The 21,118-nt window shown below is 45.4% G+C and overlaps 9 protein-coding genes across 9 annotated transcripts; 5 read left to right on the plus strand and 4 right to left on the minus strand.

Moving 5' to 3' along the window:
- Nucleotides 1-593: 593 nt before the first annotated feature.
- N7483_002649 (GRAM and VASt domain-containing protein) lies at nucleotides 594-4,582 on the minus strand (the record flags this gene model as incomplete). The annotated part of the gene is made up of 3 exons (XM_057086086.1): nucleotides 594-1,312; nucleotides 1,374-4,066; nucleotides 4,170-4,582. The coding sequence occupies 3 exons, from the start codon at nucleotides 4,580-4,582 to the stop codon at nucleotides 594-596; spliced, it is 3,825 nt and encodes a 1,274-aa protein (XP_056952235.1).
- Nucleotides 4,583-6,033: 1,451 nt separating this feature from the next.
- Nucleotides 6,034-7,431, minus strand: N7483_002650 (acyltransferase family protein; the record flags this gene model as incomplete). Its single annotated transcript, XM_057086087.1, has 1 exon — nucleotides 6,034-7,431. One exon carries the CDS (start codon nucleotides 7,429-7,431, stop codon nucleotides 6,034-6,036), a length of 1,398 nt encoding a protein of 465 aa, XP_056952236.1.
- A 2,209-nt stretch (nucleotides 7,432-9,640) lies between these two features.
- On the plus strand, nucleotides 9,641-11,447 carry N7483_002651 (MFS transporter; the record flags this gene model as incomplete). The annotated part of the gene is made up of 7 exons (XM_057086088.1): nucleotides 9,641-9,733; nucleotides 9,787-9,807; nucleotides 9,870-9,927; nucleotides 9,986-10,045; nucleotides 10,099-10,479; nucleotides 10,531-10,829; nucleotides 10,887-11,447. 7 exons carry the CDS (start codon nucleotides 9,641-9,643, stop codon nucleotides 11,445-11,447), a joined length of 1,473 nt encoding a protein of 490 aa, XP_056952237.1.
- A 660-nt stretch (nucleotides 11,448-12,107) lies between these two features.
- On the minus strand, nucleotides 12,108-13,573 carry N7483_002652 (uncharacterized protein; the record flags this gene model as incomplete). The annotated part of the gene is made up of 4 exons (XM_057086089.1): nucleotides 12,108-12,464; nucleotides 12,523-12,863; nucleotides 12,912-13,234; nucleotides 13,296-13,573. The coding sequence occupies 4 exons, from the start codon at nucleotides 13,571-13,573 to the stop codon at nucleotides 12,108-12,110; spliced, it is 1,299 nt and encodes a 432-aa protein (XP_056952238.1).
- A 764-nt stretch (nucleotides 13,574-14,337) lies between these two features.
- On the plus strand, nucleotides 14,338-14,718 carry N7483_002653 (uncharacterized protein; the record flags this gene model as incomplete). Its single annotated transcript, XM_057086090.1, has 1 exon — nucleotides 14,338-14,718. One exon carries the CDS (start codon nucleotides 14,338-14,340, stop codon nucleotides 14,716-14,718), a length of 381 nt encoding a protein of 126 aa, XP_056952239.1.
- Nucleotides 14,719-14,808: 90 nt separating this feature from the next.
- N7483_002654 (polysaccharide deacetylase family protein) lies at nucleotides 14,809-16,045 on the plus strand (the record flags this gene model as incomplete). The annotated part of the gene is made up of 2 exons (XM_057086091.1): nucleotides 14,809-15,371; nucleotides 15,439-16,045. 2 exons carry the CDS (start codon nucleotides 14,809-14,811, stop codon nucleotides 16,043-16,045), a joined length of 1,170 nt encoding a protein of 389 aa, XP_056952240.1.
- Nucleotides 16,046-16,347: 302 nt separating this feature from the next.
- Nucleotides 16,348-18,300, minus strand: N7483_002655 (cytochrome P450; the record flags this gene model as incomplete). The annotated part of the gene is made up of 7 exons (XM_057086092.1): nucleotides 16,348-16,507; nucleotides 16,567-16,736; nucleotides 16,804-16,923; nucleotides 17,113-17,268; nucleotides 17,343-17,556; nucleotides 17,619-17,934; nucleotides 18,057-18,300. 7 exons carry the CDS (start codon nucleotides 18,298-18,300, stop codon nucleotides 16,348-16,350), a joined length of 1,380 nt encoding a protein of 459 aa, XP_056952241.1.
- Nucleotides 18,301-19,212: 912 nt separating this feature from the next.
- On the plus strand, nucleotides 19,213-19,681 carry N7483_002656 (Dabb family protein; the record flags this gene model as incomplete). The annotated part of the gene is made up of 2 exons (XM_057086093.1): nucleotides 19,213-19,278; nucleotides 19,343-19,681. The coding sequence occupies 2 exons, from the start codon at nucleotides 19,213-19,215 to the stop codon at nucleotides 19,679-19,681; spliced, it is 405 nt and encodes a 134-aa protein (XP_056952242.1).
- A 251-nt stretch (nucleotides 19,682-19,932) lies between these two features.
- Nucleotides 19,933-21,080, plus strand: N7483_002657 (aldo/keto reductase family protein; the record flags this gene model as incomplete). The annotated part of the gene is made up of 6 exons (XM_057086094.1): nucleotides 19,933-20,007; nucleotides 20,069-20,079; nucleotides 20,128-20,185; nucleotides 20,240-20,433; nucleotides 20,487-20,856; nucleotides 20,928-21,080. The coding sequence occupies 6 exons, from the start codon at nucleotides 19,933-19,935 to the stop codon at nucleotides 21,078-21,080; spliced, it is 861 nt and encodes a 286-aa protein (XP_056952243.1).
- Nucleotides 21,081-21,118: the final 38 nt, after the last annotated feature.

A 21,118-nucleotide genomic window follows, 5' to 3' on the forward strand; every position in this document is an offset into this window, starting at 1 on the left:
TCCGTTTAAGCCAAGAGAGACCAGGGTAAGAAAAGGATTGGATATCAGGAGAATGTTTGCTTCTATCGACGTCGCCATGCTGCACGGCGGAAGTAAAAGAATTTTCAAGACAAAACCTCGGAAGTATACAAGTCCATGTAAATGGGTAAAGGAATTCGCTCAAACAAGCAGAGAAAGAAACGAGAGCTGGAGAATGCACTTGGCACCTCTATAGACAATGCAATCGCTCATGTACAGATAAAGAAACAGACTTCACCTTGCTGCACACAAAAGATGCCAGGAAGAGAGAAGCGTAGGGAATGGCTGGATCAAAGAAAGAGGAACAAAATAAGATAAGAGAAAAGAAAAAACCCTTTCCGGGGGTGTTAAAAGAGTGAGTTTGTGACCTCCCATATGCCAATGCAAGGGAAGCCCATGGGAGTAGAAAAGAAGCTTGGTATCAAGGAGTGGGATACCAGAGGGTAGTATCGAGAAGGGTATAGGCAGCATGGAGACTGCGTATGGGGGCGGGGAAGGAGGAGGTTAATAGATTCTGGGATAATGATGACAAGGATAGGAAGGGAGTAAAGCTAGGAAGATGATGACAACCAAGCTCATAATTCAGACTGAATTGGCTCTTGAGGGCCACGGTCGACTCTACGATTGTTCATTATCTCTTCGAGGATGTCAAGGCGCTGGCGTGTTGTGCGAATAGCATGGTCCATCTCTCGGTCCGAAACCTTCTCCTCACGAAGTCGAGCCACCAGGTCACGCTCGTCTGCGACGCTCACTCGAGGGGCCTTGTGACCGGGCTCGGGCATTCGATGGTGCAGAGCAGGGAAGACCATTCCATCCATGCCAACTCGGTCCTCTAGCCAGTTCCAGAGCTCGCTTTCCTCACGCCGCCACATCTCATCGTATGCAGCCAGTCGTTGAGGGAGACTAAGCCCCGGGCAGCCTAAATGTTGTCCAAGTGCGGCTTGGCTTGATGGTGTACGGAAGAAAGCCATGTAGAGCAACAGGCCCACAAGGAGCAGAACGATGCGACCACTACTCAAGAAAGGCTTGAGCATGCTTGTAAATGGTTCCAAAATAGGGCGAATGGGTTCAAACAGACCCCAAAACTCAGTCTGGTTTGGTGTGGTCTCGCTAACTGCCTTGACTGACGTCTCTTCGGATGACTCGCGAGCTCCAGCGTCGCCCTTCTTCCGGCGACCTTTAGATCGACCACCGGCAGCAGGTTGTCCACGGGAGATAACACCAGCCTGCAGAGTTTTGACCAATTCGTTACCGAAAGAGGTCTGTCCATCAGTGGCACCTTTTTCAATAGGACCTGGAAATAATTAGAATCTTACGCCACTCTCATATGGAAAAATAAAACTGTTCGGACTTACCCTTAAGCCAACTCTTGCCAGTCCACTCGATGGTACAGGTCATCAAGAAACGGGTCTGATTGTTGGGGGCCCATGTCAAAAGATATTTAGTCCTGACAATAAAGACATTACCGCTAGGGACATCAGGGGTCTGAGTGCTCAGCGTCACAAGCACAGCTTTCTCCAAATCCAAAAAGTCCAAGTTCTCCGTACTGATACATTTGGTTTGCTTGGGGCCAATGGGGGCATTGAGCGGCTTAATATAAGAATACTTGCGGATTCGACTTTCGTTAGTGAGTCCCTTGGCTGTTCCTTCGAACTGCAGTTCACCGGATTTCTGATTTTCCACGAGGAATTTTGTCATGAAATCTCCTGATGCTGGACCAAAGACAAGCGAATAAACTTTGCCAAGGGGCGCAGGAATGAGTTCATCCTTGATAAGCTTTTCATACTGTCCATCAGAATTGGAGTATTCTGTGGGAGCATGGGTAGCAGGACCAGGAAAGTCATTTTCTTTGGAGCCCGCCTTGTCACCGTTCTTTGCGTCTCCATTGGAATTTTGTCTGATGGGAGATGCTCCGTTGGCAGATATGCCGGATGGCTGGCGACTCAAGCCGGTTCTTCCTGGCAATGACCTGTCACTGACGTTGGCACTGGCCCCAGCATCGAAAAAGCTCTCGGCATTGTTTCCCTCTTCGTCCTCGTCGTAAATCTCATCCTCATCCGAGACATCGCTCTCCGAATCGCTCTCTGGTTCGCCATCACCGACCTTCTCTGTTTTATCACCAGTGCCATTTGTGACTCTGGTTCCGTTCACAGAACTCTTCAAAGAAGGATGATTGATTTTCCAGATGTTGACCATCAAATCATATGTAGATTCGCGACTAAGCAGACTTCGGAAAGTATGGCGAGCATGAAGAGTTTGGATAGCGATAGCATTGGGGAAGACCATAGCAGTACTTTCTTTTTCGATCGCTACCACTTCATCGAAACTGATAACCAGGGTAGTCACCCAACCCAGAATGTTACTCGAGAAGCAGATATGACCCTCGGAAATGTAAATGCGACCGGCCAGAATGATCTCACGCTGCAACGCACAGCTGTAGTCTTCAATCAGATAGTCATCCTCTGGAACACTTCGGAATAATTGATGGAAGTCCCTGTTCCGCTTCTTACTGGCAACTGCAAAGCCAGTCAAGCGAGGTACACTAGAATTGACACCAGCGACACCGAGATTGAGTGCACTAGCACCGATTGCTCCAATGGTCGAGGCAGTGGCACCGGATGAGCCTCGATGCCGACGTGCGAGGCGACTGCGAACACTGCCAGTACGTCTGATGCCACCACTACCGATATCTCCATCAATAACGCTTCCAGTCGGAGGAGTATGGTCTCCGCTTAAAAAACCATCGGTTGCAGACTGAGATTCAAGAACATCATCGCCAGGAGATCCCAGAAGCGCAGAATCGAGCGTCTTTTCATATGCCATGTGCACGGCACGTGCTGCACGCTTATCCTCAAGTTTTGCAGCTTCTTCATCTCGCTGATATGCGGTCGTGTTCCTGCGTTTATCGGGAGAGCCGGGCTTTGTGACAACCACACCATCTGCGGTAGAAATCACCTCGCCACTGGGCGCATCGATATCCAAATGACTGAAATTCAAATCACCACTTCCAAGAGTCTCTACAGCGGTTGGCTTTCCGTCCTCACTATTGGTTGTTCTCTCCGATGCTCCCTGGGGCAATTCCCGATTGCTTTCAACCAGAGTTTCATCGACACCAACAGGCTCTGCCTGAGAATTGGTGCGATTTTTCTGTGGAGCATTGAGAGTATTGGTAATGGATGATGCTGCATTCTGTGCGGCAGAGAACATTGATGAAAAGAAGCCACCTTGTTGACTTGTCGAGCTCTTCGGAGTCTTTGTCTCCTCCAGAGGGGCCAATGCGGTCATCGAAGTGGACAATTTGCTTGGGCCATGAGCCGCCGAGGCCGACCGAACGCGGCGGTGTGATATCATATTTCCAGATGGGCTCACAGTAATGCCTGCTGAGGACATCGAGTTCCGTGATGGTATAGATTCAGGTGAATCCGTGATCTCATCGGAAATAATCTGAGGGCGGTGTTCGGTTGGAGTTGGAGGAGTCACAGTCGTGGCGGGGGCTGAAACAGGGATCGCAGTATGAGGAGGGGTATTTGGTAGTGGGCTAGCTTGCAGAGAGCGTATATTCTCCTCCTTGGGCTCTGTAACCACTATACTCGTTTGAATAGGACTGGGGAGAGGCGGAGGAGCGTCCTTAGATGCTTGCGCCTGCGCACGCCTGGAGGACAAACTGCTCCGTCGGCTTCCAAAGATGCCTCTGCTAGCTTTACTATTTCCTGACTTGGGTGATGAAGACTCGGTGTCGTCAGCTGTAGACTTCTTATCCGATGGGCTGAAGGCATCCTTTAGACGTCGTCCAGGCGAAGTGCTGCGTCGCTTGATAGTGGGATCCGGCGGAATGTCCAGTGTCATACTCGACTGTATGCCTTGGCTCGGCGGGTTTTCGCCTGGGTTCGATTCCGATCCGGTTGCGCTTGGGCCGCTAACTGCCGATTCCACATCTGCCATTGTCTCATCATTGTCTGCCGCAGAGTCCACTGATGTGGTCTTGATTAACGGGGAAGAGGAGGTATAGAAGCCGGTGTGGGAGTTATGCGAGGTGAGCGGCGGGGTCCTGCAACAAAGAATACAAATTAGTTTCCGCCAGACGTAGACAAATAAATGAATAGAAATGGCTAAAAGACATGGAGATAATGGCGAATGGTAGGTTGGCTTACTTGTCAGGTTCGGAATCATCGGTCAACAGATTGATGACCTCACCTTCCTGCTGAGCAGAGCCGTTGTTGGACGAAGTTGCTACCGAAATACCATCGCGAGAACCGTTCGAAGGGATTTCTCGTAGCTCCTGCTCCTGCTCTGTGATCATGTCGGCGTCGCTTCCGTTTTTCTGGTTTCTCTTCTTTCGCCGGCGTCGGGAAGTGAGCAGCTTGGAGAATCCGCTGGAACCAGCCTTTGCGGAATCCGGCGTCTCTCCGGCTTGTGTTTTAGGCCTCTCTGAAGATTCAATCGAAGACCGCCCATTGCTCCTGCTCGATGACTCCATCGGATCTGATTCGGCAGATACGGTCCAGGCACGGCGCGACCTACTCCTAGCTCCGCTTTTGAGGCTGGAGGACGAGGAGTCGGCCATGGTGACAGATTACACCCAGAGAATAGTAAGCTGAATGTCAAATCGCAGGAAGTCGCACAGCATCAACGGCTTTCGTGGTGTCGCCCCAGAGTTTAAGTGGTGGGGGCGGGATAGCTGGAAACCGGAATTGTCCCCTGATAATGTACATTCGAGGGGAAGCAAGTTACCTTAGTCAGGTGCCGCGCATTGAGCTATGTAATGAACCGGGAAGCCGAGGGAACACTTAGATGGCTTTATCAATTCTTTCAAATGTTCTACATGATTTATCCGGTTGTTAATAGCGTTAGGCAACGCATCAGATTTAATTTATACATCTATGGACAACATTTGAATTACTTTTTTGCTTTTTGCTTTTCATCTTTGGTAGTTGTTTCCTTCGCTTCAAGTTGGTGCTGTTGCGGGAAACTCCACTCTGAGAATGCGGATGTGACAGTTGTTCAAGTTGGTTCATATGCTGCTTTCAGGTAGGGTAGCACGGCACATAGTACTTCTGAATCAAAATAGCATCCTTTTCAATTCATATTGAGTCGAATGTCGTCATTGGATTATAGCTCTTTCAACAGCCTGAGTTCGCACGTTATAACCCCATATGGTTCTACTAGTACCCCCAGATTGCCTAATTGGGTATAGTCTCCGAATTGTCTTTAGTCTGTGATATATATATAGATCAGTTCAAGTTGACAATAGTATGAGTAGAATTGATCTGGATCCCTAGTAGATCATATCCCCGGAGTCATATAATTCAAGTTGATCCTGCAAGAAACATTCCAAGGTTTTCATCATGATGTTTGAGTGACGTAACATTTGAAATGGTGGTTAAACTATAGCCGGCTAAAATGGCCAAGTGGTCTTCAGAATCTCCAAATTTTTCGATGCAAGCTCTCACGTAAGGTTTGGGCAATTTTTTTGTCTGACTGAATACCAAAATTGGTACTGAGTAAGTCAACTGGCCATGAATAGTTGTCATGTTATCTTTAGCGTTGGTATTGTCAGTTTCCCAGCGGACCGGGAGAGCGGATTGCTGCGCATATGGTAGACATCGGTGGGCTGATAATGCCTGGAGTCCTCGCTTCAAAGAGGATAGTAGGTGGATTTTACCATCCATGATGGGTGCAATAGTGAAGATCTTTCAATGTGGTTGAGATCCAAACTGGGTTTACACTGAGAGTGCAATGGGTAGCTTGAACGCAGCCCTTGCGTCAGAAGGGATGGAGGACGTGATGATGGAAGTGAGAATATGTGTGATATGTGGAGAGAAAGAAGGTAATATCTAAAGGGAAAGTATGGACCAGTGGTCCCAAGTTCTAACATTTTGAATAACTTAAGCTTCGAATTTATTCGAAACATTTCACAGCTCCAATTTTTCAACTTGTCAAGTCATCCAGTCACAGTGACAACCCCAGAGGAATATATGAATTCTAATACATAGTTCACTTATGTATCCCCGATCATCATTGAGTGACCCATTTTTCAAACCGTCTCCCGATTTCCAAGCATTTTAAATCAACGAATCGATACCATATCTCTGAGGCCACAACAAGAATCAACCCACATATCATACTTGAACCTGCCCAAGCTGCAATGAACATTTGAGGTTGAGATTTTGCATCAGCCTCACTGGAAAAAGCTGCTCCAGTGACTATAAACCACAGCATGTTCCGAATTGGCCGTTTAAAGATAAGATAGATAACCGGATGAATGAGGTATAGGGGGAATGATATTTTACCCAAGTATTGCAGTGGTTGCGAGCTCAATGGGCGTTGAAGAAGAGAAGATCGACTGATTGCAAAGACAGTGAAGACTGCGCCAACAGATTTCCAGGACCTGGATAGGGTCTCAGAGTCAATCCAGTTGGGGGAACGAATGAAATAAAGAAACTGATACTCCGGCGACAAAGTCTGTTCCCCAAAATCGTTATGGGTCATGCAGAGGAAAAAGATACCCATGATGAAACAGAAAAAAGTGCAAACTCGGTGAAAAGTTTTGGTTTCAGACATCTTTCTCCATTTCATTTGCAATTTCGTGAAAGTGGTCTGGGCTGCGTTGCCATTGTGACAAGGTAACTCGATTTCCCCATTTCCTTCGTAAATAGCTCCCAGTCCGATATCCCTCTCTGCAAGGAATAAACCCGCAACAAAGCAGAATAGATCCCACTGTCCAATATAAAACCAGTATATTGCCACCACTGCCAATGCGCAGAGTCGAGGCCGCCGCATCCAGTGAGCCAGTGTTAGGACCAACAGATAAACGGCACATGAACCCCGGAATTCGACGGGCATAGTCCAAAGCTGCAAAGTTATATTGTTGCCTTCCCATCGACAATTTCCGGAATTGTTGTTGATACATTTATTGGTCACATCCAGTAGATGCAGAATTCGTCGCAACACATGCATGATATGGGACAGTGGTGCTTTCCATGGTTCGAGTCCCGAGAGCCATTCCTTGCCCGGAGGATCCCAGTTATAGACATTCAAAAAGTACAGCAAGTAAGAGATTGAGAGTATTGTCATGGTAGGAAGGTAGATTCGAAGAACTCTGCGAGTTGATGCAGAGCATATCCGATGAAAGAAGTCGAGATTCAGCGAGTGATTGTCTCGCGAGGCGATGATGGGAATTGATACTGCATAGCCGGAGATGACCATGAATAGAGATACCATCGAAGATCCAGCGAAGAGAAGTCGAATGGGTGGCAGTTGGATAAAGTGACGATTTTCTCCTGGTGGATCATCCCAATACGAGTTATCCAGAAACCCGAGGATACTCTTGGGCTCAAATTCAGTTGTATGGAACAGGGCGACAATGGCGGAAGCAATACCTCGAAGTCCATCGAGCCATAGCGTGCGTCCCATTTTGAAAATTGAGGGTAACTAAGAATTGAAGATATCCCTCGAGGTTGATTGAGTCCACATGCACGCTATTAGTACTCCGGCAAAACTACTAAAACCTCAGTCTCCCGTGAGGGGAGCTACGCTACTGCTTTGCATACATTATTTCACATATATGGGGCAGATCAAATACACTCCAAACATTTAACATTTGAGGCTTATGCTAGGTGAGCGAATCCACCTGCAATTCCCGTGTTGTCCCCCGTGCTACTACCTAGAAAAGAACCTTGGAAAGTAGTGGAACCTTGGAAGAGTATAAATCCATGAATCAATTGATGATTTAGATATCATTTGTCGGAAAATTTAGCAGAATGGTCCGCTGATTTGACCTTGCATGATGCTGGCCACTATGGATCCTCATCCACACATGAGCAGAGTACAATACATTGTATTTAATAGGAGAGTGAGTAGTTTAGCCAGATGTACTGCTCACCGGGTGTATTGCAATCTTAGAAAGCTCCATATATTTCGTTTGAAGATGTGGGGATTAGGGGTATCATATCCGATTGTGCATAGGCACCTCGTAGGGGAATATCAGCCGAGGATTGATGGAGTAAGTTCAAATGTTCAGTGCGATTTGACTTTCCACCTGGCTTGATTGATGCCTGAAACTTCAATCAGCGCCACTTTTAGACCAAAATAATCTCATTTCTTGTTCTAATTTAACCAGAATTTGAGAGCATATATCACTTTTAGATCAAGAAAAACCGTTATCAAGTCCGTATTGGTACAGCTATCAAGTCACAAGTGGCAGGACTGTGGTTAGATCATAGTATTTTGCTTCACATCAATAAGACCCGTTCTACACTACGACTAGGTAGTAAATACTACTAGTATTTGAAGACGAAGACTCCAAAAGGAGCTAGAGCTTGTCTAACACTGGAAGTAGTATTCATAGAATTCCAAGTCACAAATTTTAGGATTAAAATTTTCCAATGTGATTTCCTTCGTCAAACCCCATCGCGGAAAATCAAGGGTAGTATCATTTCGACCATCTTGCTGCCAATGTTTAGGGTTTGAAGTAGCACTTGAGGTGCATGATCATTTTGAACGTGACCATTTGACATCGTACTCCATACATACTTTGTCCATGTGCAGGGAATGCATCAAAAACGTAAGTGCTTGGGAAAGTTACATCACCTCCTAGCACTTTCTAGGCTACTAGTACGAACCTTGGAAGTATGTACCTTATACCAAGCAGTTCACGCCCGAGATCCCAAAAATACGGCTAAGGCTTGTCAGCTGAAAGTTGTCTATGCATCTAGGCAGATCGATCGATCTAAACGAGCTTACGGAGCACAGACCAGAGTGATCTACAGAACACCTGCCAAAGCTGAGCTAGTGACGGAGTACTCTGCATAGAAGGATCATCGCCCGGAATTCAATGTCTCATTATAATTGCTTTTCAGGTCTTGCCTCGGACATGTACTGATCCCAAAAGGGACATGCATAGTATCCCCTTGGACAGCACTCGAGTGCTCCAAATGTCTCCACCGCAGATAAAACTCCCGACCACAAATCACTGGGGCTCGTGGGGGTATGTATTTGTTCTACTTGTCCTGCTTATCGTACTTAGTTGGTAATGGTAAAGTATGGATCAATTAATGTATTATGTTGGTACACCAGGGCTCTTTAGATTGGTTATTACACTGGCAGCTGTAAGTAGTGGTAAATATTGAATGTAAACATGGCTTGAAGGCTGAACAGTGAACTCCTAGTCAAATTACTAGTCCAGAAAATAGAATACCAAGTACGATCGACCTAAGATGAAGTCAAAAGATTAAGTTCATACAGTCAATCCATGTAGGGACGGCAAAGTGGCGAACCAGCTACACGATCTTGTTGATTATTTTTGCTTAGTCGTCTCATGCATACCCTGAGTCATAGCTTCAATCTTCACTCCGTATGGATTTGTGAGGAAACCGAATCGAGAAAATCAAGAAAAGCAAGTACAGCTGGAACTCGCATTCAGCTCGTACCACGCACGCCATCACTTAGTCTCCACGGGTTCATTGGCAGGACCCACCATGGCTAGGATTCGGGACGCAAGGTAGGATGAGGCAGATCATCCAGTCGATCACAGTTCATGCAGATTTAATAAAGATAGTGAATCTCAGGCTCAGTGTCGAGTCGAATTTTTCCATCTTCGAGGTGTTTTTCTATCAGTTCAATGATGACGGACATCTCAGGCAAAACATCATGGCTTCGCAGCGTTCGCTCCTCCGAATCATTCATCATTCTGGTGGTGTCCATTGCAATATTTACGGTAAGTATTTCGTGCATAGAGATATTCCATAAAACTAATTTTCCTTGAAATAGGACTTGTTCAACTATGGGATGGTAAGTCCCCCATTTTGGCGCTTCAGTGCATCTACTATCAACTGAAGCTGACATCTGATTAGATTGTTCCAATTATGCCAGTGGCTCTGGTTGATCGAGTCAGAGCTCGTGAGGAAGACGGTATTCGCTTCTCCAAATTTACTCATCATCCCCCACTTCCATCTAACAATCACTTTAGCCCAATTCTGGGTCTCAGTACTTTTAGCCGTCCATGGGTGCACTTTGCTACTGGGATCTCGTATGTTGTTCGATCTCCAGACTCGCTGAAATCATGAAGCTGAACTATGTTAGCACTATTCGGATATTTTGCCGATCATTGTACTGTGCGAAGAACCCCCTTCGTGCTCGGAATGGTCGCATTTGCTGGTTCTATCAGCATGTTTGTACTTGCCCGATCGCTTCCCGTATTGATTATTGCACGCGCTTTACAGGGGCTCTCGGCAAGCGCAGTATGGGTTGTTGGACTGGCCCTCATAGCCGATAATGTACCAACCGAGCGAGTTGGGGAGGCCATGGGATACACTGGCATTGCATTGACATGGGGATTTCTTCTGGGTCCCTCCGTTGGCGGCATCATGTATGATAGTTTGGGTTTCTATGGAACCTTTGCAATCCCCATTGCCCTGCTCGCTGTGGATGTGATCTTGCGACTAGCAATGATTGAGAAGTCTGGTCAGTCAACCTCACATCTGTAACATTGACCGCGTTACTCACAAGCAATAGAACTCACGGAAGACTCTGACGAAACCTACGTTGTGCATTCAAACTCATCAACAGTGAGTTACGGGACCGGATACAACACATTCTCGTCACAGACGGAGTCGATCACAGAGAGCTCCATGTTTATTGAATCTTCCGATACCGACGCTCCTCTACTAGGCTTACCCGCCTCCGATGTAGAAAACATGCGCCCGACTCTTCAAAAGAAGGCCACCATCTTCGACCTTCTCTTTTCTCCCCGACTTCCTATTGCGCTGGTATCAACCATTGTCATTTCAATCATCTTTCACGCCTTAGAAACGGTAAGTGATCCAGAAACTTGGATAGGACTTCCCAGAAACTAACTAGTTTTACTCCAGGTTCTGCCATTATTCGTCATGGACACATTCCAGTGGACTTCAGCAGGAGCTGGCTTAATATTTGTGGTTCCGTCCATACCCAGCTTTGCAGGTGTATATGTTGGCAGACTCCACAGCAGAATTGGGCCTCAAATCCCAGGTGCAGCTGCATTCCTCTTGGCAGCAGTCACTTGGATGCTCATGCCGCTGATCAAGCACAACAATACATATGATGCGACATTTCTCGTCGTCCTTTTACTCTTCAAAGGCCTGGCAGTCTGTACAATTCAGCTCGTTGCTATGACCGAAGTTTTCCATGTCATCGAAGCCTACGAAGCCGAATTTCCAGGAGCTTTTGGCGAGAAAAGTCCAATTGCACAAGGCTATGCGCTCTTCAATATGGCTATGGCTGCTGGACAGCTCCTGGGACCACTCTTGGCGGGCTTGATTAAGATACATGCGGGATGGGGTGCTATGTCCATGGCTATGGGACTCATTTGTGGACTGGCATCGATGCCTTTTATTCTATGGAGTGGAAAGGCGTCCAAATCCAAAGAGAGAGCACCGGTGCCACAAAAATAGAGATTCTCTTGCATAAGAGCCGTCAAGCCACTGTAGCAAGACACAAAGTTTGTCAATACTGGCACTCTAATGAGATTAGATGAGAGTTATATGAAGACAAAATATTCAAATTTTCGGATTAATGATCAGAACAGCCTGTGTGAATCTGAATGAAATCGAAATGGATGTTCCACCATTTAAGTGTTTCTTTTCCCAGGTATGAAATACGCCGAACTATGGTTTACGGCTTGCTCACTTTGCAGGGGAGGAAATTCAATGTTGTGGACTTCCTCCAAGATACTCAAGTGCTAGATTGATTCCAAGGCTTCGTGTGTAATAAAAAACTTGAGCCCAATCAGATAAATCCCGAATCCTTCGAATATCCTTTTTAGGCGACTTGCATAGCACGCGTATTAGTAGAAATAGTCTACCCTATGGAAGCAGCCTATTCATGCACACTCTCAAAATGTGGATAAACCACCTGGGCAGAGGACACGCTCAAATTCCCATTCCTACGGTAGAATTAGAAAACAGTTTTAACTCCACGCTCTTGCTACTAAGAACGCTAGCTCAAATTTAGAATAGTGTTCGATTCATGACTTCCAAGAATACCTGTATTGATGCTAGGTACAGTACAATTGAATGAAGGCAAATTTCACACGCGCCTTCATGGTGTAATGACTATTTGTCATGGGGCCACTCATTAAACCAAGGGTCATCAAGAACTTGTCTCGCCGACGCTCTTGCAGACGGCTCAAAATGCAATAATCTTCCAACGATTTGTCCCAGCCTCATTATGTCTTCTCGTGTGAGATCGGGACTCAGCAAATCATCAAAATATACTTCTTCCAGCCATTCCTGCAAGTTGGGCCCGGTGCTTTCTGTGGCCATGACGTCCCCTGTGTTCATGATATTCCATTTATCTTGCCATCTTTCAGGTAGTTCATCAATTGCCATCTCTCGCATTTGGCCAACAAGTATTGTGGGCGTTGTTAAGAATGTGTCGAAAGGTGGCTGGCCCGCGAATAGTTCAAAGAGCTGCTAACCTATTAGCTTGGGGTTTTATGTAGTATTACCCGAGTATGATTTCACCCACCATACAGCCCATACTCCACAAATCAACACCATAATCAATGTGATCTTGAAATATAACTTCCGGTGCCCGAAGAGCCAAAGGTGTATGTAGTGTTTCAGGGGGAGCGGTGTGCAAGAATGACTCTCCGAAGTCGATTATTTTGACATCCTGAGCCAGATTCCAAGAGTGATTCCCGTATGAGGCTGGTTTCACAACATATTTGGGCACGCTACCTTCCAGGGATTTTCCATCGCGTTTTTGGACATAGCCAACTTCTGGTTTCCCTAGCATCTCAATAAATCTTTCTTCTGTTAAATCGTCTATATAAGGCATAGCGAAGGCCAAATTGCGGGTATGCAGATCTATACCAGGTGAGTACTATCCAAAGTATTTCTAAGAAAAAGATTTACCTCCATGCCCAATCTTTCGTTGGTGTAAAGCATCAAGTCCGATCAAGCATTGCTTTGCAATGGTTCTGGCGAGCTTGCCAGGAAGTCTCCCATCTGCAAAGTTTGCATCAATCATGTCTGGAACGTTGTGACCTAGAAGCTCATAGACTAGGCATTTATGAGATCCATTTGGGCCCTTAAGATCAAATTCATCAAGCATGTGCACCGTATGTTTCGGACGAGGGTGATAAGATGCAAGCAATTTCAATGTTTGGAGCTCTCGCATGTCCTCATTATGTTCAGTTTCTGCAACAGAAATTTTGACAGCAACATACGTTTGTTCCCTGTAAACAAGCAGCTTTTCAGTTAGCTAGAGCTACCGCAAAACACACCAGCCTGTATAACCTTTGATCTCTCGCTGCCCAAACTGTCGAGTAGCCTCCCCACCCTAGTTTATGTAAAACCTTATACCTTCCAGCTTTCAAGCATTCCCCCAAAGTGAGTGGATGGTATCCGCCTTGCCGATAGCGATAAAGTGGCTCAGCGTTCATGGTAGAACTGTAGAGGTGCTGGTCCATCTGACTCCTGTTTAGATCGGTAGACATGGTCCTGGAGGTAATGCAAAGGGGTGAGATGCTCCTCAAGGGGATAATACGGCTCAATGTTATGCATGGGATAGCCATTAGATAAAACTGCAGTTTGTCGTGAGTATTGTGTTGGGAATTGTAGTGAATCAGTCCAGGTTATGTGATCGGATGTCCTACGCGCCCGGGAAAATGATGAAGTTGTCGGCAGCTGGGGAGATGCCTCTCCAGGGCTGTGTTGGAGGTTTTGGTATTACAAGAAATTGTATGTTGTTATTTAGGCGGTGAATCGGGCAGTCAACCTGGACCTTTCACCAGTTGACGCAATGCATTCCAAGGTTAAGAGAATATTTGAAATCTGATTCGTAATTATATAAACTTGAAACTCAGACTAATATTTCCTTTTCCCACTTTTTCCCGATGATGCGATCAGTGTTGAAATATTTTGTTGATCTATATCCAATCTCGGACCACTACTTATGCACTTTTATGCACCTCCAGAGTTCCATGTGGGGGCATCCCGTTACATAGCTCCACGCACGTACCTTTGAAAGTACACATCCCACGCGGAGACTTCAAAGTTTTAGTTCATGCCCAGTCCTGGATGTGATATTCACTAGCTGAATCAACAATATGCAACTATGTATCACCATTTGTCACACGGGCTTAATGAACCTATTGTTCAAAAGTTGGAAGTGAGGCCCGATACGCATCTAAGTCTCATTTAGCTTTCACTCGAGTATCCTAGACCTTGGCGTGAACAAAATCTCTCTGCCTATTATAAGGCACTCAATTTTTGCTGCCTTGTACCTCATCATTACGGAGCTTTCCATATCATTCGCGTCTTCTTTGTCTGATACAGAATGGGCGTTATCCCGGTGCAAAAGGCTGTTGCCTTCTTTGCAAAGAAAGGCCAGGAGATCACTGTGATAAACACTGACGGAAACCAAATTATCTGCGTCTGGGCCTTTGATCCTCATGATGCGCATCACTGTTTGTCAATGGGACAGACACGGTCTACCCTCATGAAGATAGTGCTGGTGCAGGGTGATACACTGCAAAGTACACAGGGAAAACCAGTCTTGACCCTGACTGAGGACTCAGCTAAAGGAGTTCATGATATGATATGTTCTCTCTGTGTCTCTAGAGATATGAGCGATGATGGTAGCAACTATACAATTGCAATTCACCAGGCAAGTGACTTGATCTGTTTACTATTCCGTTCGGGTGCAAGGAAGAAGTGATTACTTACACTGTCGAACTAGGCCCTGAAAGATAATTTTCCAGATTTCAAGATACCTAAGGGCTGGACTCCTGACCCACTCAATCTCTTCATGAATGTTATCATCGATCATCGTGGAAATTTGAACATCTTGAAATCGACCGGAGAAAGGGGTGAACATGTTACTTTCGCCGCCGAGCAAGACTTGATCATGGTGCTTGGATCCTATCAACAGAAGGCCCAAGAGATTGGTACTGAAACTTCAGACTGTAAATACTGGTTGAGTAACTCTCAGTTGTGCCTGTCTTCGACAATATCACCTTCATCTCAATCTCAAGGACATCGACCTTCTCGGGTTAAGATCGCACTTTCAATCGACTTTGATGCCCTGTCACACTGGCTTGGGAGCAGTGCACACCCTGATAATAAGATGTCTGACTATGCCTATGGTATTTTCTCTGGACAAATTGGTGCATTCCGTGTACTTGATTTGTTGAAAAAGAACAACTTGGAAGACAAAGTGACATGGTTTATTCCCGGTCATACGATGGAGACTTTTCCTGATGCCACCCGTGCAATCATTGAGTCTGGAGCCGAAATAGGACTCCATGGATATACGCATGAAGACATATACTCACTATCAGAGGAACAAGAAAGAGATGTTCTTCTGAAATGGTAAGAAAACACATATGCTCATCCATGATCTATTATAACCATCTGCTAACTTAAATTTTGATCCAAGTGTTGAACTTGCCACAACACTTACGGGTAAAAGGCCGGTCGGGTACCGCTCTCCAGTTTATACGCTCAGAGAGAGCACTTTGCAAATTCTCCGTGAAAATGGATTTCTTTACGATTCATCACTGTCTCAACATGACTCTCAAGTATCCTTTGCTCCTACTGACCCACCACTCAAACCAATTGACCTGTCTCAGCCAGCTGCATCATGGATGCAGCCCACGACCTTCTCTCCTCGCGAATATTCCCATGACCAACCAAAGCTTGTTGAGATCCCTACTGGATTTTATAACGAGGATATGATGCCCATGACATTCTTTCCTACCTTTCCGAACAGCAAGGGGTGGGTTTCAACTCGTCTTGTGGAACAAATGTGGAAGGACAAGTTTTTGTGGCTATTAGAAAACAGCAAGGGTTCTGATGGATTGCCTGACTTTGTTTTTCCGGTTCTTTTACATCCAGACTGTAGTGGTATGGCGCACATAATCGGTATGATAGATCGATTTGTGCAGTGGCTGCAATCATTTGGGAGCGCTGTTGAATTTTGTACCCATAAAGAAATTGCAACTTCGTGGTTGGAGGAAAGGAAGATTGAAGCTGATTTGAAATGAGGAATGTGAAAGCTGTCTAATGTGTGTATTTTACGAGCTTCTCGATTCAAATATTGATGTCAACCTGGAGCACGTATTAACAGGCTAGCTAGCTCCAGGGCTAGACATGAGATGTAAAGATTCAGATAAGTAAAGATAGGTGATCTTTCAACACAGGTGCAGTCATTATAATAGGAGTACGGAGTCATTTGTCTCTCATGAAAATGAATTTTAATAAGCTCTTTATGAATTTCTCCCAATATTTCCGCCCGAGTTTCCCCTTGAATTACCTTCAATCAATCACTTCTAAGCATTGGAGATAATCAAGGTTTAATCGCTTCAAAATGAAGAGACATGCCCTCCTGCGGATACATCGTCATGAAGAAACTTTGTAGATCTGGAGCCTTGAACTCCAGAGGAAAAGAGATTTTGAAGCTTTTGACAAGATATGCCAGCGCAATGGTTAGGTGTGCGTAGACCATACTAGTAAAACGTTAGCCAAATGGATGCCATCAATTTTAATTGGTAGTGGAGTTACTTACCCTTGAGCAGGACACATCCGAGGCCCTTTCCCAAAGGTGACAAGATACTGATCAAGATCCAATATCTGCTCCGCATCCTTCAGCCAGCGATCGGGATTGAAGGCTTTTGCATCTGGTCCCCAAATCTCTTCGTTCAGATTCACAGAGTACGCGGTCACGGACACAATGGTCTAGAAATTCAACTTGTTTAGCCAGTTTTCATGATATAAAACCAAGCTGAAAATGAGAGTTACATACCCCTGGTGGTACAATTTTTCCATCGACAATCAAGGGGTCGGAAGGTGTATCAGGTACAACTCGAGGTAGTCGACCCGCAATAGGGGTTGAAAGTCTGAACACTTCTTTGACACAGGCCGTCTTCCAAAATCCATAGTGATTAGTTAAAATATCATTCTTGGGTTATGTAGTCTGAACTCACCAAATATTCATTTTCTCCAAATCAATCAAACTAAGAGTCCCGTCATACTGCATTGGAACAGTATCCAACTCACTTCGTAGTTTCTGTTCGATATATGGATTTTGGATTATGTAGCGTAAACCACTTACCACAGAGGTGGTGAACGGATGATAGCCACCGAAAATCCCATCAATCAAATCCATGTGTTGTTGGTGCACAGATGTCGATGTCAGATTTTCAAAAAGCACAGGGTGAGATGAAACATTGCCTGTTTCTTGAAATTTGTCCAGTGCCTCCTTGACAACCTGCAATTCTCGCAAAGTTCCCGGAATTAGCAGGGTTGAAACGATTTTTGAAAGTTCAATGGGCAATGACTTACACGATCAAATTCCTCAAAGCTCTCATCCGCGGGTTTGCCAAAAATCAACTCTTTTATGTGTTTGGAAGTAGGGGTATACATTCTAGCCCAAATATTTCCATCCATCCCATCAGCACACTCAATGGTGTGTGCATTGAAGGAGTCAGGCTTTTCTTCCAATGTATTCCATGGCAATGAGAGCAGGTAGACCATTGTAGTATCAAGGAAGAGACATCTGTAGTAGGTTGTAAGTCAATAATCTTATTTAAGTGCTCAAAGGAATTATGATGTAGGTACCTGATCGCCTTGACAATATTGATCGAAGGATTCTTTTCAGTCATCTCTCGCATTTTTTTGATTAGAGTATTTGTCTTCTCGTGTAATAACGGCTCGATATTCAGCAAAGTGCGCCGTGACCAGAAGGTGTTTGCCATTCGACGGTGAGCTTTGTGTATTTCCCAGTCACATTCGGCACCAAAAGAGTGAGGTGTCTGGAAGCCATCAAAGAAGACTTGGTCCTTCAGGAATGTTGCTGGCTTCATGTAGATTGTTTTATATAGGTCGACATCTGAGATATGTAGTTCGTTGGGAGCGATGCGGAGGGCCTTTGTATCTAGAGACAGAAAAAGTCAGTCTTAGTCGCCACCTGAATCACATAAACGCGTTCAAAAGACGATGATACTTAGCTCAAGGAGGGGTTTCTATGTTCTAAATGACAAATGAGAAGGGACTCACTGTACTCTTTGTGTAATTCTTCGAATATCTCCTCCGAGTGTCCTGTACACAACACATCATATAACCATTGCGGAGACCTTGAAGCTGCCAAAGGACCAGGAAATCTAGCGACTGGGTGAAAGAAACGAAGGAATAAAATTTTGCCAGACCATGCAGCAAGAATAGCGACAAGGACAAGAGCGGAAATTGCCTTTGGTGAGAATCCGGATCGGATATGCTCGATCCAGCATTCCAAAATTCCCATCTTTCAGGAATGAGACCTTGAGAGCTTCAATTTTGACAAGCTCTAGTGCTGTTGCAAGTGGCTAGTTACCCAAACTCTTAGAGGATCTGGATACTAGTACACGTCAGATAAAGAGCCAGTTCGAAATTGGATGCAAGTCACGATGATCGGCATCAGTACTTCATAATGCAAGTGTTGCCCAGGTGGAGAGTCATCGTATAGCAGCTCCAAGTGGCTAGTATGTAGTAGGATGCATCAGCTAGCTGACCTTGGCTCAAGTTTCCAAAGTTTGATACTATTTAATTCGCGCATGCCTACTAAAGCTGATGTAGCTGTGCGTGGAAGTATGCATGAATCTTCCAAAGTTCGAACAGGATCGTTACATTACAGCATGGAAAGTATCCATGGATATCCGCTTTGGTCCATTTCAGGTGGTATAAAATACGATCCGTATCATATACTGAAATACTGTGTTATAAATTACGACGTGTGTGGGGATTGAGTTTGAGTTCGTGAGTGGATCTTGCATAGACCCGAGTCATGATGCAGATGCAAGTTGATGTAATTCAAGTTTTTTTTCAGCTTCACGAGTAGATGCATATGCAGGTTCCTGTAACGGGACATGCTGGGCAATGACTTGAACATGGATGGTCAACAGCTGGGCGATCGCTTGGAAGTGTATTCGGGCTCCATTTTAATCAGCCATGGCTTGATATCAGAGTAAATGATAATCAATTACCTCTTCAATTGATCATCAATGTTGTTTTCATAGATCGAAGTATTTTTAGACTATAAATGACGGAATCCGAGTCATTCAGGAGGTTTTGTGTATTTCAAAAGTGACCTTGGACCTTGTTGACTCTCGGCTCAAGTGCTTATTTCATATTTTGATAGAGATATTACTGCTGCCTATTCATTACAAGTCTCGCCAGCATGACCACCACCAGCATTGTTCTTTTGCAGTTCAAGCCCGAGGCGAGTTCTGAGGATATAAAAGAAGTAAGAAGAACTCGATTGCAAATGTTCTATTGTCGGCTTTTAGAATCTGACAATGAATTCACAGGTTTGCAGTCGTATGCTGTCCCTAAAAGACAGATGTCTTCATCCTGATACCCAGAAGCCTTACATTCAGTCCTACAATGGAGGTGTGGATAACTCGATTGAGGGAATGCAGGTAAGAACTCGCCCATGGACAACCTATGTACCAATTGATGGACGGAATACTAATGGTGTTGAACATCAAAAGAATGGTTTCACACACGCATTTGTGATCCAATTCCAAAGTACTGAAGACCGAGACTACTGTGTCAATGCCGACACTGTGCACCAAGACATTGTTGGGAGCCTAGACAGGATTGTGGAAAAGGCTCAAGTTGTTGATTTCACTCATGGTGTTTTTTGATAGAATTAAGTGGTTGAGTAGATAGTCATTGTTATGTGTGAATGATCAACCTGAGATGCTCGATTTTTTATCGGAATCGATAGATAGATTTCTTCTCTGCAAAGATATCCGCAAGCCGATCATGATGTAGTCAGGTGCAACTGCTAGAATATCAGTATATAAACCGTTAGTTCGCAAATATCTTCCTCAGACTTTCAACTCTCCATTGCCTACCATTCATTTCAAATTTGCATAGACTGAAGCAATTCAAAATGTCTAACCTAAGTAGCCCTGTATCAACCCGCAGCACTGCCTCGGGGCTTGAGATACCCATCTTGGGATATGGTGTGAGTCGCTGTCCTGCAAGTGTGTCTGAATTCATGAAGCTCTTCTAACAATGAGAGACAGGTTTATGATGTGTAAGCTATACAGCATCCGCCATGCTTGGTAAAAATCTAACATTTTAGGCCTAACATCGTGACCGAGGAGGTGGCCACTATGGCGTTGAAGGCTGGATACCGTCACGTAGGTCTCAGGTTCCCCTCACGTTGTATGATGAACTAATGGGGATTCCCGCAGATCGACTCAGCTGCATGGTATGAGAACGAGAAGGAATGTGCTTCCGCTATTGGAAAAGCAGGCCTCAAACGATCCGACGTTTTCCTCGCCACCAAGGTCTTCCCCGAGCCGGCCGGGCATGGCGTCGGCTACGATGCTGCCAAGCGATCGATACAGCAGAGCCTGGAGAACGCTCAAACCTCTTACTTCGACTTGTAAGTCATATCCTTGCTTAAAAGTGGATATCAGTGATGCTCACACGGGACAGGATTTTGATCCACGCGCCGTACGGTGGAAAGGGAGCTCGGCTCGGTACGTGGCGCGCCCTTGTGGAGGCACAAGAAGCTGGACAAGCCCGATCGATTGGTGTATCAAATTACGGAATCCCCCACCTGGAAGAACTGGAGGAGTACATTCAGAGTGGTGGCGGGGGCCAGATTGATGTTGCTCAGTACGAGCTGCACCCTTGGCTAGCTCGTGCTAGTCTGGTAGACTGGTTGCGTAAGAGAGGGGTAGTTATTGAGGCGTATTCCCCACTCGCTCGAGGTACTCGCATGGAGGAATCTGCTTTGCTGTCTCTAAGTGAGAAGCACCGAAAAACGCAGGCCCAGATCTTGATCCGGTGGAGTCTTCAGAGGGTGAGATGAACCTAAGCCCCGAACCCAAACCCCTTTCTTGGCTACATTGAACTAACATATCGACTTTATAGGGGTTCATTCCGTTAGTCAAGAGTTGCACCGCCGATCGGATCATACATAATACGGAGGTTTTTGACTTTGAGCTGGATGAGCATGATATGAAACTGCTGCATACTGAGGAGTATTCACCTACATTATGGGACCCCACTGTGGAATTAGATTGAGGGAAATGTATGCGACGAAAAGGCGGAGTATATTGAAG

The sequence above is a fragment of the Penicillium malachiteum genome (assembly GCF_028827825.1).
Source record: "Penicillium malachiteum strain IBT 17515 chromosome Unknown utg000001l:1.0-8184562.0:1.0-8186909.0, whole genome shotgun sequence".
Taxonomy (NCBI): Eukaryota; Fungi; Ascomycota; class Eurotiomycetes; order Eurotiales; family Aspergillaceae; genus Penicillium; species Penicillium malachiteum.